Here is a 13,684-nt window from a genome sequence, read left to right on the forward strand (position 1 = left end):
TGTATATTTTAAGATAAAAGGAAGAGAACGCATTATGTGTATACTGTAACTGCATGTATAACGGCTACAGGAAAGGAAATGAAGACCACGTAGAATTCCATTCGCGGCAAATTGATTTGATCACGTGTACTGATGTAATTTCGTAAGGCGGGAAAACGTTCAAAAGGTTTGCTCCGGGATGGACGTTGCCAGCAGCTCAGGCGAGGATGATATCGGCATTTCAACACTTCGTCGAAGGAGAAGAACAAAATGCGTACCCCAAGACACAAAGGTGATAAGATATGTCCTAACAGATTGGTTTTTATTTCGTTTTGACACTCAGAAGGAAACAGATTCTGAGGACGAAAGACCTTCTGAAATTTCTGTCTCAAAAAGCGTTGTAAGAGGCAGAAAGTTTGTGTTTAAAGAGAGCGACACTTCAGATTCTGACGTAAGAACAATTTAGTGTGTTCCAGTCCCACAGTGTATGCTATTATGGCGTGTTAGGATGAGAGCGAGGAAGTGGCGAAAGTATCAAAGGTGAAAACTACTCGGAGCGGCTCGTCCAGTCAAGCAAGAACTTCAAAATCACCCCCGGCTATCTTAGAAGAGAACCAGTTTGATGCTCCAAGCCCTAAACCCTTTGTTTCAGAAAGGAAGACTCGAAAATCTATTAAGCAGCAAAGGATTAAAGAACTGCAAGAACAAAATGCTGAGTATAATGCCAAAATGGATTCACTGGTATCGAAGCATTCTGATCTATTTGACCGAGAAAGCGATAATGAAGATAATTATTCAGCACCTTCTGCCAGTCCTCCTAATGGCTATGTTGAAGATGAACAAAGTGTTAAAAAAATGAAACGAATGAAAGAACCAAAACCGGCTAGAATGAGTAAAAAGAAGCAAATGGAATTGCACAGTGAATCGCAGAGAATGATACGAGGTTTGTTGTATTGTTGTGATAACATGTTTTAGATCTCTTGTGTCTTGCAGAGGCTGAAATTTGTCTGCCAAAATACCAACCAAAGGTGAAGACACTAGATGACTTCCTAACAAAACTTAAAAGTAGAAACACAGAGAGAATCAAGCCCATCAAAAGGTATTTTATTAGGTTTTGAATTTTGGATAAACTTTTTTTGCAGAGATAAGGAAAATGTCAAACCGGAAGCAAAATTGATGCCTGACACTGTGACAGATGCTACATCTATCTTACCATCAGCCAATAGCCAAGATGAACCAGTTGTCATGTCTGTAGAAACTACAACTGTTAGTCATGCAGTACAGAAAGATGAGCAGGCTTCTCAGGATGCTATTTCTAATATGAATGAGCCAAATCCTTCTATATCACAAACTGATACTCTCCTTCACCAAAACCATGACACTTTTTTGCTGGAGTTAGAGAACTCAGAACAGTCACAGTGGACTAGATCATCTGACATGTTTCGTAGTCAGATCATGAAGGTTGCTAAAGGACGTCCAGCTCCAAGACTTAGCAGCCATTTGGACTGGGAGAAAAGTGAAATAGTTTCTCCAGTGGAAGAACTTCAGAAGAGGCTGTCCAAGCATGCTACTGTGTCTGCAGTTGTAGAGGTTGTAGAAACCACTGAGAAATCAACTAGTGGTATGGTTCATGTGACTCCTATGTGAATTGTGACATTTTGAGTGACCTATATACATCTTGTAGTATGATAATGTATAAACTACGTACAGATTATATAAAATGTTAACTAAACTGAGTCATATTTCTTGGCTGGTAATTTTTCTTCACTTGAATGTAAAGATTTAGTTGAGTAGGATACACTATAAAGTGCCTTGGGGGGAGGGGGGGGTAACAAGGTAGTCCCAGTTTGAACAGCTTAGCCTGTTCATGGCATCAGGGATCGGTAAGCCATGACCAGGGTGTAGGTCATGTGAGCAAGAGTTCATAATATATGCTACCCGTCCCATACTGCCACTCTTAGCTAATAAAGTACTGCTCATAATCTGTGCTGTTTGCTACTGGTTTTTCATTTGTATAGCCTTTACTCGGGACGAGTTCAAGTCAACTCTTCGTAAGCAAATCAGTGAACGCAGAGCCTCAGAAAGAAAGGCCATGGAAGAGGCCACAAAACTGGACAATGAATATATTAGTGATCATGAAAGTGAAGCTGAATTGACTGATGATGATGATGAGCCCACTGGGTTTGGCAACAAGGAAGAAATGAAAGAAGAAATTGGAGAGGCAAAGGTTGACAAAGAAATGGTAGCAGAAGACTTTACAGAGGGTAGTCATGAAAGTAAGGGTAATGATGACACAGGTTGGATGTCTGACTGCAGTGAGGAGGGAGAGGAGGAAGATGGCAGTAGTTCTTCAGATGATCTAGAGAGTGATGGTGCTGAAGGGGATGAAGAATCAGATGATGAACTAGTTGTGAAAAGCAACAAGAGATCTGCTAAACAACTTGAATCAGATTCAGAAACTGATGAACCTATACAAGACAAGTCTCTAACTACACCACCTCCAATCAGAAATTTTCCATTTGATAAAGAAACCAGCGAGACCAATGACTTTACAAATTATGAACCTGAGCTAAAAGACGAAGCATTACAAGACAAACAATCAGTAGCAGGTGGAAAGGTGCTTGTAGACAGTGGACTTGGTACTAGTCTTATTGATGGTGCTTTAGAGGAGGCTGGGAATGACATAACCAGTGATAGTTTTGCCACATCAAGTAGTCAACATCCCATAATTGATGATGATACTAATGGAGAGAAAGTTCCTAAGAGACCAAGTGAAGATGACACCAATATAGTAAGTAGTAAATATGATATATCTTTGATTTTCTGTTTGTAGTTGTGCGTGTGTGTTATATACTAGTACAATTAAAGTAAGGTTCCAGCAATTAAACGTAGATACATGAATGATGATATATAGCTATTGCAACATAATAACTATGTGGGAAAATCCCTACATCGGCATGTTTACCATCTGTTTGATGCCACAGCTAGGAATTTCCCACATAGCTAGCTACCATTATTCATATCTCTTATTTCACTACTTTAATTGTACTACCATAAAGTCAGGTTGTTAAGCGCATGCACTTATAATATTTGGAGAAAACTTTTTGTAAAAATCATACTAACTGTTAGGCGCATATGCCTAATAAATAGTTGTGGTGAGTGTAGCATGGAATCACTACGTTGTGAGAGTAGTAAATAGTTTGTGCCAGTTGCCACACCAGTGTGTAAGGATATTTGACTCCATTTCTGGGTGAAATCCTTCGTGATAAACAAGATTATCACTATCTAGATGGCTGATTTGCTGTAGGCATAGTGAAGGGAGACCTCAAGGGAGATGTAAGCGCTTGAGAAGACATTAATTTTTCAGTACTTTCAGCTTTTCTTGCTGTTTCTTGCTGTGTGTAGCTTTATCGTCGCATTTGGCCATGTGCGCTTATCAGCCATGGTTAATTACAAGAAATGTGTATGCGCTTAATAGATTGCAATGGTCTGGCAGGCAAACAGGCCAAAATCTTATTTTTTTAACATCCGGCCATCTTGAGTGTTTTCTTGTTTTTAATGCACTCCATAAAAGTGATTTTCACCGTGTATGATGTTTCTATGCTTTAACAACAGCATTTTGGATACTGCCTATCATATTTTAGGGGGGATCCCTACTAAACAGTGCTACCATACTGTTTGATATATGTATGTATTGTGTTTGTGTGCATTGTTACATCACATTTCTGTTAGACCACAGAGAGTGGATCAATTCTTTCTGATACTACTGAGCTAGACAGGTCAAGAGGCATGTCCACCTCAATGTGTAATTTTGATGAGGAAACACAATTCCTAGACTCCAATGGGTAAGAGCCACTACATTTGCAGTGCACATTCTTAATTAATGCATCAACTTACAGATTTTTGAATGTTCAAGTAAAGAGCAAACCAACTGACGTGTTCTCTAGCATACCAGAGGTGCCATCTCAATTACTCCAGTTATGCTCAGGACAATTCTCATCCCAGAATATGCCATCAAGTATTGTGACAACACCCAAGAAAGTTACTGATCTCAATCAAAGTTCACTGCAGCGCAAGGACTCTAAGGACCTCCCCACAACTCAGGGTCTTCGTGAGCTGCTGGGATCACAAGAAACTGATAACAAACCTTCATCAAAGCCAACAAATAATATATCATCTCTATTGGGAGTTAGTACTTGTGAAGGAGATGATGGTTCACAGCTATTAGCATTGTGTTCGGGCAAGTTCTCCACTCAGTTGACACCATTTAATAGGGGTAAACTGGAGACTAGCGATGGTTTATCAAATGATGATAGCAGCAGCGATGACAGTGGAGATGACTTAATGGGACTGACTAGAGGAAAACCAGCTGGCTCCAGCCAGGTAGCTAATGGCTTGTTTGGCCAAAACAATAGTGATGATGAAATGCCAAGACTAAGCAAGAGAAAAAGTAGGAAATTTTTGAAGAACAGAGAAAGGAATATAAAGAGGTAAACACGATACATATATGTATGTATGTCTGTATTGCATTGTTTTTTGCTTCAAGGAGAAAGCTAGAAGAGTTTGTAGAATCAGAGGCAGAACTGTCTGGTAGTGATCATGGTGTACCTTCTGATGAGGAACGGGCCTACCTTGATAATGAGAAAGATGATGTGTTTGAGAGATGGTCTGGTGACTCTGATGTAACTGTGTCTGATGATGAACTGCAGAAACAAGTCAACCGTGTTCACATGTATGCAAATATTCTGTTTGTCCTTTTTTTGTTGTCTTACCTGTATTGTGTTCTACAGGAAATACACACTGGCTGATGACAGTGCTAAAATTAAAGATATAAAGGAACAGTTTTTACCTGGTGGGGATTTGTTTGAGGATGGCATGATGCTTAAGGATGGCTACTTCCGTAAGAGAAAGTTTGCTCATGTTGGCTCTGAGGCCTCCTTGGACCTGTTTGCTGATAACCACATGTTGGATAGTGAAGATGAGCAACAGTTTGATGATGAGAGTTTACAGGCTGAAGCGTTACGTCGAAAGGAGTGGCTGGAGAAAGAAGAGTTCCTCGCCCAAATGAGGGTCAGTACAATGGTGTTTATTGCACTTACAATGCCTCACAACACAAATACTCTAATAAAACAGTCACAGCTACATAAAAATTATTGATTGCTATAATTAGTATATTTCACCAAGATGCACTTCCGTAAAATGGTCTTTTGGCAAGAACTGCAAGTAAAAAAATGGTAGATCTTTGTGTTCCTTTGTGGACCCCAGGTTTCTCTGGCCTATCCAAAAAAAAGCCAAGCTCATAGTGTTCACTATAATGAATCAGTAGAAAATCCACTCTATTATTTTAATTCTGTTGAAAACACGTATGAAGGCATTTTGGGCTTGATTATGCCTAACCAATACTGCCAGGCTGTTATGAATTTAGTTTTTGGGGTGATATTTTTGGTAGGAAAGTGCAAATATTTATGACCCCTACTATACATTTAGTCTACTTTTTACACATGGTTATAGTTATTATATGCTTAATCTAATTATATTCCTTCAATATTTACATCAATATCATACACTACAATAGTAGTGTATAGTAGGGACCACAAGGAGTAGGCGTGGCCCCCTGGATAAGATCACCCAAAAACCATCCTCAATTTTCGCTGACGATGAGACAGTATTGGTTAGGTAAAACTAAGCCCAAATAAGATTTCAGATTGACCCGAAACCCTTTCAACAAATTGCTACAGAATTTTTAAAAATATTTATTTAACGGAATTTTCTACTGACGACTGATGCCTTCAGACAAGCATAACTCGATAATGGCTAAGGCTGTGGGGTTGATTTTTTCACTGTTTGACGTCGCTTCAGCCCAACAGGTGCCTTTTGGCATACCAAAGTACGTACAATGCTTTCTTCATGGACTTACCAGTGTCCTCCTTTGTGTCCCATTCATCTTTGCTGAAAGCGAAAAGTGTTGATTTGGCGATAGCACATGATGGCTTCCCTTCGTATGGAAACAAGAACGGAAATTGTCCATATTGTCATAGTGGCTATCATGAACCACGATAGTGGGTTCATAATAGGGATCGCCCATGTTTTTTACAAAAATTCTAATAGAACGCACGCCTAAAAACTACCTTGGAAAGCATCCTTCAACTCAAAACCACCCTCTGGTGGTTATTTGCAATGAGTATTGGTCCACTAGTAAGTATCAAGTGAAAAGGTAACAGTATGTGTATTTGGGACAAAACTGAAATTTACTGTTTTGTTCATATTATTATTATTATTCATAATAATTATTATTTTGTTTCACTCATGTACAGCAAAAGTTATCCACCTTTTCGCGCTAAAAACTATATAGCCATGCTTACTGAGTCCTTCCGCGTGTCCATGACCTATTAATAAGCCCGTATTCCACAGATTGCCAACCACCCTACACCTCTTAAGTTCTCTTTGCCATTTCACTATTGGCAGCAGCTCTGTATACTAAAGAAGCCGTATAACAATAAAATTACAGGATTCCATTGTGTGAGCTTTTTTGGGTTTTGTTGCAGAGTTAATTAAGTACTCAACAGCACTTCTTAGACTTAAAAGATCACGCATAGCATCTCTGCATGGTGAGTATAGTCTACTTCTTCCTGTTAGCGCACAGTAGCGATTTCGCTATGAGCGACCATACAAGTGCTCTCTCAGAGACATAAAGAAGTGATAGCGCTGACACCAGAGATTATTCATTGTTATGAATATAGTTTCTATAAACCATATTTTCTTTCCACGTAAAGCCTAAAGTTGGGTGGAGTCAGTATTAGTTGTTAATTAAAATATTCGTGAGTGCCATAATTGTCTGACCACATTGTGTAAACAACATGGTTTACAACAGGCATTGCAGCTATACACAGTACCTGACTGTTGTTATGAATGATGTGTGTGCATGCACATTAGCTTCAGACCTTCAGTGCTGGTCACTGTAAAGTGTTAATAACACATAACGTTTATGGGAAGTCATGCATTCATATACATTTCAACATAGATTTCTTCACTGTGGTATACTCAATGAATACAATACTCACATAAACAACACTCTAGCTACACAAACTATATTGTACGTAGCATTATATTATCACTTATACTACTGTGCACCAGTGAGCCAATGTTGTAGTCCATGCACCCATGGAAAATCTGTATATGACTCTAATTGTGTACGGTCTTGGCTGAAATAATAAATGCACAGCCACTGACTATTTTAACTTATAATTATATGCTTGCCAGAGTTCCATGTCTTCAATTGTCTTATGACAGGTAGCTATAGCTCAGTATCATACCATTTGGTGTGTGTATATTCATGAACACTGCATTAGGATGCTAATGTGAATAAGAGACTAGAGTCCTGACACATGTAGTAAGACAAGTTAGACAACAGCTGCTCACTGTTGTGTGTAATGTATAGTCTTGTCCACAGTCAAGAGCAGTCAGGTAAATACTCTAATAATGAGGTCAAGTGTGTCTGATAACAACAAAGCTTACACTGAACTTGACGGCCACTAATTGTAAACTGCTCTACGTATATCTACAACAATTATCATTATCAGTAAAACAAATCCATTACTGGGTTAATAAAAAAGTACACAAACTAGATGAATAAAAATTGGAAATTTTAAAATGGGAATAGGGGCTGAAAAAAGCCACCAAACAAGAAGGGATCGCTGGGGTGGTAATGCAAACCACAAATCCCTATTTTGACTCATTTTAAAATGACTCAGGAGAGCATGTAACTAAATATTTATGACAGAGAGTCAAAATAGGGATTTGTGGTTTGCATTACCACCCCAGCGATCCCTTCTTGTTTGGTGGCTTTTTTCAGTGATCCCTATTCCCATTTTAAAATTTCCAATTTTTATTCATCTAGTTTTGATAGCAGAGGTGCTTTTCAAACAGTTCTTGATTCATACTGCTATGTAACAGGTTAACAAAGCCGACAATGAAGCGTAATGGATACTTGACTTTTCAGACGATAATTGATATAACCGGGGGGCGTGGCACCATTTCTTTTGGTATGCGTGGATTGCAGAGGTACTTTTCAAACAGTTCTTGATTCGAAATGCTGCGTAACAGGTTGAACAAAGCTGACAACAAAGCGTAATGGATACTTCACTTTTCAGACGATAATTGGGGCGTGCAGTGCCATTTCAGATGCGGAACGCGTGTGCTCACCAGTCATAATAATTATTTACAAAAAAAAAGTTAATAAACAAGTACACAGAAAAATTTGGAATTTTCAATTAGAGTAGGGACCATAGCACATCGATAAAAAGTACTGAAACAAGCTGGAGTAGTGCACGATATTAAATCACAGTAAAACAATAAGAAGTGTTATATCTCTACTGTGCTCAAGATGCCATAATGGAAATGCACAGTAGGGATATAACACTTCTTATTGTTTTACTGTGATTTAATATTGTGCACTACTCCAACTTGTTTCAGTAGTTTTTATCGGTGTGCTATGGTCCCTACTCTCGTTGAAAATTCCAAATTTTTCTGTGTACTTGTTTTAACTGGCTCCATTTGTTTGTGTATCTAGTAGTCTGGTATTAGTGACCCTATTTACTTCCACTATGTCCCAGCTAGGGACTAGGGCTGGGACGAAGCTTCAAATGTTTCGTGGGTTTGAAGGCAAAGTAAAGTTTGAATTATAAAACTATCCTTTGAAGGTTTGTAATGCACTCATAGAATTACAAATTGCAGCTGCTTATTCATCTTGCATGGTTGATGTTTGTACGAGTTGGGTTTTCTGCATTTATGTACATCCTTCTTAGGTTTTATCATTTATAAGCATTTGAAAAATGTGTAGCACAGCAGTTCTGAATGATGCAATCAACCAATTGCAAATGGAGGTGTCCACTATACTGCAATCATGCATAGGTAAACACCCACTAATGGCTAAAAGAACGTTTTCCATGCATTATCTATGTGTTTTAAGACTACAACTACAGTAACAAGCTAAAATACGATAGTTTAAAAGTGGGCATGGCACATAGCTAACACCAAAGCTTCAAATGTTCAAACATTTTATTAGTGAACGTTTGAGAATAAATTTCCTAGCCCTACTGTATAGGCACACTCACAGAGATACTATAGCACACGTGATGGCCTAGTCTTTGATGCTGTTGGTATAGCACATCTCTTTTGTGACTACAGAAACAAGAGAGTTTACTAGATGATGAAGACAGTCAGCAGGTACTGAAGTTGATCAAAACACCATCTGTCAAAATATCAGCACCAAGTTAGTGGTATATACCACTACCTGTTGTCATGTTATGTGATCTACCTACCACAGCAATTGCAAACAGACAGAGGCCATCGACAATCCAACTGTTTTCTGCTAAAGTTACAAAGGTAATATTTATACATAAGTGAAATATTCTGATATCTTAAGTGTATGTAAAAAGTGTTTCCAGATATGTCATATCATTTTAAATCCAGTATGTATAATTACTGAAGTAAGTTTGGCTTTGCTGTTCTAGCATTCTTGTGGATCATTTTTAAAACGCAACAAAACAGAATTGTCCAAGTTGTCTTCATCAGTAGCAGCTAATATGACTGTTAACATGAGCTCATCCAGAAACTTTGTCTTCCAAACTAAAAGCACACCTACTACAACTCCATCAGAGAAAAATGTGCCTCAGGTATGTGTTGGTGCACATCGGTAGTACACACTTTACACCCAAACTCTTATTCTACAGCTAAAGAAGAGTCACACTGTTAAGCACAAAAATCAGGGAAAGTCTCCAAGGAAGTCAGGATACAAACGATCTCGTTCTCTGCCCCAAGATGAGGACAGTATTTTCAATGTTCTAAATTAAAATATGTATCAAAGAATGTTCAATATAATGGCTATACGCCTGTGTATGTTTATTTATTAACAAAGATGTTTTATTCTCACTGACTCAGCTATAGTGTAAGGCACTCCATAAACAATATGTTACAATGCCAAGTTTGAGAATCTTGGAGAAACCAACTATACAGGTCATAAGAAAACTAAAGATGAGAGTAATTTATTATTGTGGTACTTGTCTCCAATAGCATCCCATAGTTTTCAAAGGCTAAGTCAGCTTACGCAATGATCCTTGGTCGCTATGGTAACCTAATATCCTTGTTAACGCACCCTACAATGTCGTTGGATGTGTTCGCTTCGAAACAGTTTCAAACTCGCGATTTGAGGATAAGCAAAGTCTTTAGAAATTCTTTTGACATATTTGGCGAATCAACATTAACTAGAAAACGAGTCATAAATGCACAATCGATACAATCATTTGAAGAAACTGATTTGCCTCCCAGTTGTCTTGTGAATTCAGTGTACGCTAACCCAAGAACATTTCCTAGTAACAAGAAAAATGACGCGATTAGCAGTGACGATAGAAAGGATAACGAACAAGATGAATACCACAATTGGTTGAAACGGAGGCGAGAAATGCGGGAACAGTTGGAACGTCTAGGTGACATGGAAAGATGGTTAAGTAACAAACAGTGCAATCCTTCGGAAAAGAAAGTGTTAGAAACTTTACAGTCACAAGAAAGAAGACCTCCCTTACATGTTCACGATGGAACACAGGTATCAATGTGTGTGCACGTGAGATGTGTACTGTAGGGCAATAATTTTTCGTGGTATAAAATTTTCGTGATCTCTATGTTGTTCCATACAACTTGTACGTGGGCTGTAAAATATATTAATTTTGTGGATGAGGCCGCATAAACCTAATTATTAGTTTCTCATCCTCCTGTACTCTAAATAGCAGAGGATTTTTAACTAGATAGCTGAATTAGTTGGTTAAAGTAGATTGCTTTAGCAAGGTGTCACTTATAAAAGGTGCTAATTGGCCTCCCTTAGCCACCAGTGGTGTAAAAAAAAAATCTTTGCTGAGGTAAGAAAAATGGCGATGCAGGCAGGGATGTGAGAAACTAATAAAACTAACAATTAAGTTGGTGTGGCCTAAGATGTCCATAAAATCTATGAAAATTTGCATTCTGTGAAAATTTCTTGCCTTACGGTATTACAGGAAGGGAGTGAACGGCCTCAAAGTAACCGAAAGCAGCGACGGTGTACGAAAGCTTCAACTAAGAAGACAGTACCTTCTATCAAACGTCCAACTCCTCAGGCTATAGCCAAGTTGGAAGAGTATGTCAGGAAGCACAGACTACGTCTTGTTGACATGTTTACTAGAATGGACAAGGATAAAGACTGGTTAATAACTTGTAAGGATTGTCAACAAGTGTTCAAAAAACTTCATGTTCCTGTCAGTGACGAGGAGATAAGTGAACTGATGTCTGCACTAGATACCAATGATGATGGTCACCTTGATTATCGAGAATTGCTGTCAGGCAGGTTGTCATACAAATTAGAAAAGCGGAAAAGGAAAAAGGGCACACAAGAGGATACAGGTCTCACTACACCTCAGGTGACAGTTCAATCGCCAGAATTTTTATCTGTGCCAGAAACAAGTAGTGGTACAGAGAGGTATAGCTCTGATTCTGATGATGAAGACAACACTAAGCAAAAAAAGAAGGAGAAAATGAAAAGTAAGCAAAAGCAATTCCTCAGAACTGTCAAGAAGTCTCCAGAGACAGCACAAACCTTCAGAATGAAACAACATGTTGCACCCAGCACTCTTTCCTCAACTACTGGGCAAAGGACAGACCACTACAGACAAGAAGAATTAAAGCACTTTCAGAATCTACTGCTCTACTGTAGATCCCGTGGTGTTGTACTAAACCAGTCACTTCTGGAGAGAGGTGAGTAGCATGGTGTAAAATGATGTAACCATTAGGGTATATTTTCTATGTGTAGCACTGCTGTCACCTGGAGACCAGAGCATGCAAGAATGTATTAAGAATGTCAAACAGCAGGGTCCCATTCTTTTACCATCTCACTTTACTGATACACCTGTTCAGGAAGATGAAATAATAGGAAAGTCAACATTCACTGAATGCTTTGGTGGACCATATCTTGAGTTAAGAGGTAGCAATAACCACATTAGACTCATTATATTAATCATGAATAACTTAAATGGTTTATTTGGTTTGCTTACAGGACCACATAAAGAGCAAGTGGTAAAATTATCCACTGGAACTGCACACATTAAAAGTAAAACAGATTGTTGGCTAACTTTCGAGGACTACAGAAAACTTACAGAGTAAGACACAACAACATATTACACCATATAATTGACAGCTGCTGTTTTCCCCTCTGCAGACACATCAAGTCAAGGTTCCCATTCAGGTATCATGGCATACCTGATGATAGTGTATTTTGGCCAGGACATTTGCTGCACAAAATCAGACTGTGTATGCCTCCCTATAATAAATGCAACGATGACAAAGTTGCATCAATGAAAAACTTATTTCAGCCAATCCATCGTATTCAAGCCAGTGTCTTACCCCCAGTTTCCCCTCGTGTTGTTTGGCCCATGAATAATGCCGGCTACGTGCAGTCAGGAAATAACAATAGAAAAAGCTATGCTATTTGATAAAATACACTCTTTACAAAAAAAATACATCAATAGAAATTATGACATGTTCAATATTGTCTTTATGATGGACAATCATCTGATTTTACTATATCCTCATCAAAATACTCTTGATACCTTTTCTTGCATTCATCCTCTCGCCTGATCCATTTGCACACTTGCATGTAACGGTGTGGATCTAATCTCACACCTACATTGAATCTCCGATGATAAACTGGTGAATACCTGTTCCCTGATAGCACACCTACTACCCTGCGAATTGACTCCTTTGTTTGACAGTTCTCTTCCCTTGTGTAGATTCCAGAGCCAGACACACCATGGATAGCATCACATTCAAAGTAGAACAATGATTGCGTGGTAGCCAGGACAGTGCACCATGAACCCCATGTTTGGTTCAGTGGTTTGTCATCTGGAAATCCTATGAAGTAGACGGTGTCGCCCTCACCATGATGATCCCCGATGCTCAATCCTGGCTCGATGAAACCGCGTGATTTCCCCAATTTACGAGGGACTTTGATCACTGCATAATCGTAATCCGCCCAATCCTCGATCTTCTTTTCTAATTTCCACTGTGTCGGGTAAAATATCTTTTTCGCGTAATGCCATTTCGTCTTGCCTTGTTTATTCAGGTAACCCACACGGATATAGCGGGACTTGACTTCTTTTCGATCATGAATACAGTGAGCTGCAGTGAGTACAAATCTCCTTTCGATCAATATTCCTGTACAACCTGTGGATATCCTAACTACAGTTGAATAGGGAAACTCTTGGTTTGTAGTAGCGTTGAATTGCACGCGGTCATCAGGGTGGTAGATTTCCCGTCGACGACGATTCGCTTTGTGCAATGGAAATAGCTCTACTTCTGATGTAACCTGCCTTTCCCTGGTTACAATTCCATTGTTAAGTGTCACTTCATTCCAAGTGAGCTGTTCAGTCTCAGCTTTTATCAGCCTCAAGAGAAAAAACAGACTTGTTAATACCACACCTAGCTGCATTATACCGATCTTAGTACCATTGCCTTGGCAGAGGTACATTAATAGCTATAAACAAAAGACAATAAACATTGTGGTGGCTCGCACGCGGGCGTGGAAGGGTTTTATTTGCCGCAACTTCAGTTGCTACTTCCTTTGTTAGCAATTTACATGCATACTGCCACAACCAAAGTCTAGTTGGTTGCTTTTCTTAGTAATCGA

General features: G+C 38.9%; 3 protein-coding genes across 4 annotated transcripts; 2 read left to right on the forward strand and 1 right to left on the reverse strand.

Moving 5' to 3' along the window:
* Nucleotides 1-47: 47 nt before the first annotated feature.
* LOC136262172 (claspin-like) lies at nt 48-9,913 on the forward strand. 2 transcript variants are annotated; one of them, XM_066056333.1, is made up of 14 exons: nt 48-271; nt 326-430; nt 487-922; nt 973-1,078; nt 1,122-1,600; nt 1,998-2,770; nt 3,712-3,824; nt 3,879-4,469; nt 4,526-4,711; nt 4,770-5,049; nt 9,166-9,250; nt 9,305-9,363; nt 9,492-9,653; nt 9,711-9,913. In XM_066056333.1, the coding sequence occupies exons 1-14, from the start codon at nt 179-181 to the stop codon at nt 9,828-9,830; spliced, it is 3,588 nt and encodes a 1,195-aa protein (XP_065912405.1). In that variant the 5' UTR covers nt 48-178; the 3' UTR covers nt 9,831-9,913. The 2 variants fall into 2 exon arrangements, with proteins under 2 accessions (XP_065912405.1, XP_065912404.1); XM_066056332.1 differs by having other exon boundaries at nt 111-271; nt 323-430.
* Nucleotides 9,914-10,062: 149 nt separating this feature from the next.
* LOC136262188 (EF-hand calcium-binding domain-containing protein 12-like) lies at nt 10,063-12,574 on the forward strand. Its single transcript, XM_066056370.1, has 5 exons — nt 10,063-10,579; nt 11,025-11,757; nt 11,813-11,983; nt 12,056-12,158; nt 12,218-12,574. Exons 1-5 carry the CDS (start codon nt 10,088-10,090, stop codon nt 12,489-12,491), a joined length of 1,773 nt encoding a protein of 590 aa, XP_065912442.1. The 5' UTR covers nt 10,063-10,087; the 3' UTR covers nt 12,492-12,574.
* On the reverse strand, nt 12,464-13,573 carry LOC136262217 (serine protease 23-like). The gene has a single exon (XM_066056419.1). It carries the CDS (start codon nt 13,523-13,525, stop codon nt 12,554-12,556), a length of 972 nt encoding a protein of 323 aa, XP_065912491.1. The 5' UTR covers nt 13,526-13,573; the 3' UTR covers nt 12,464-12,553.
* Between the last annotated feature and the right edge of the window lie 111 nt (nt 13,574-13,684).

This window comes from Dysidea avara, chromosome 7 (assembly GCF_963678975.1).
Source record: "Dysidea avara chromosome 7, odDysAvar1.4, whole genome shotgun sequence".
NCBI classification, from domain to species: Eukaryota; Metazoa; Porifera; class Demospongiae; order Dictyoceratida; family Dysideidae; genus Dysidea; species Dysidea avara.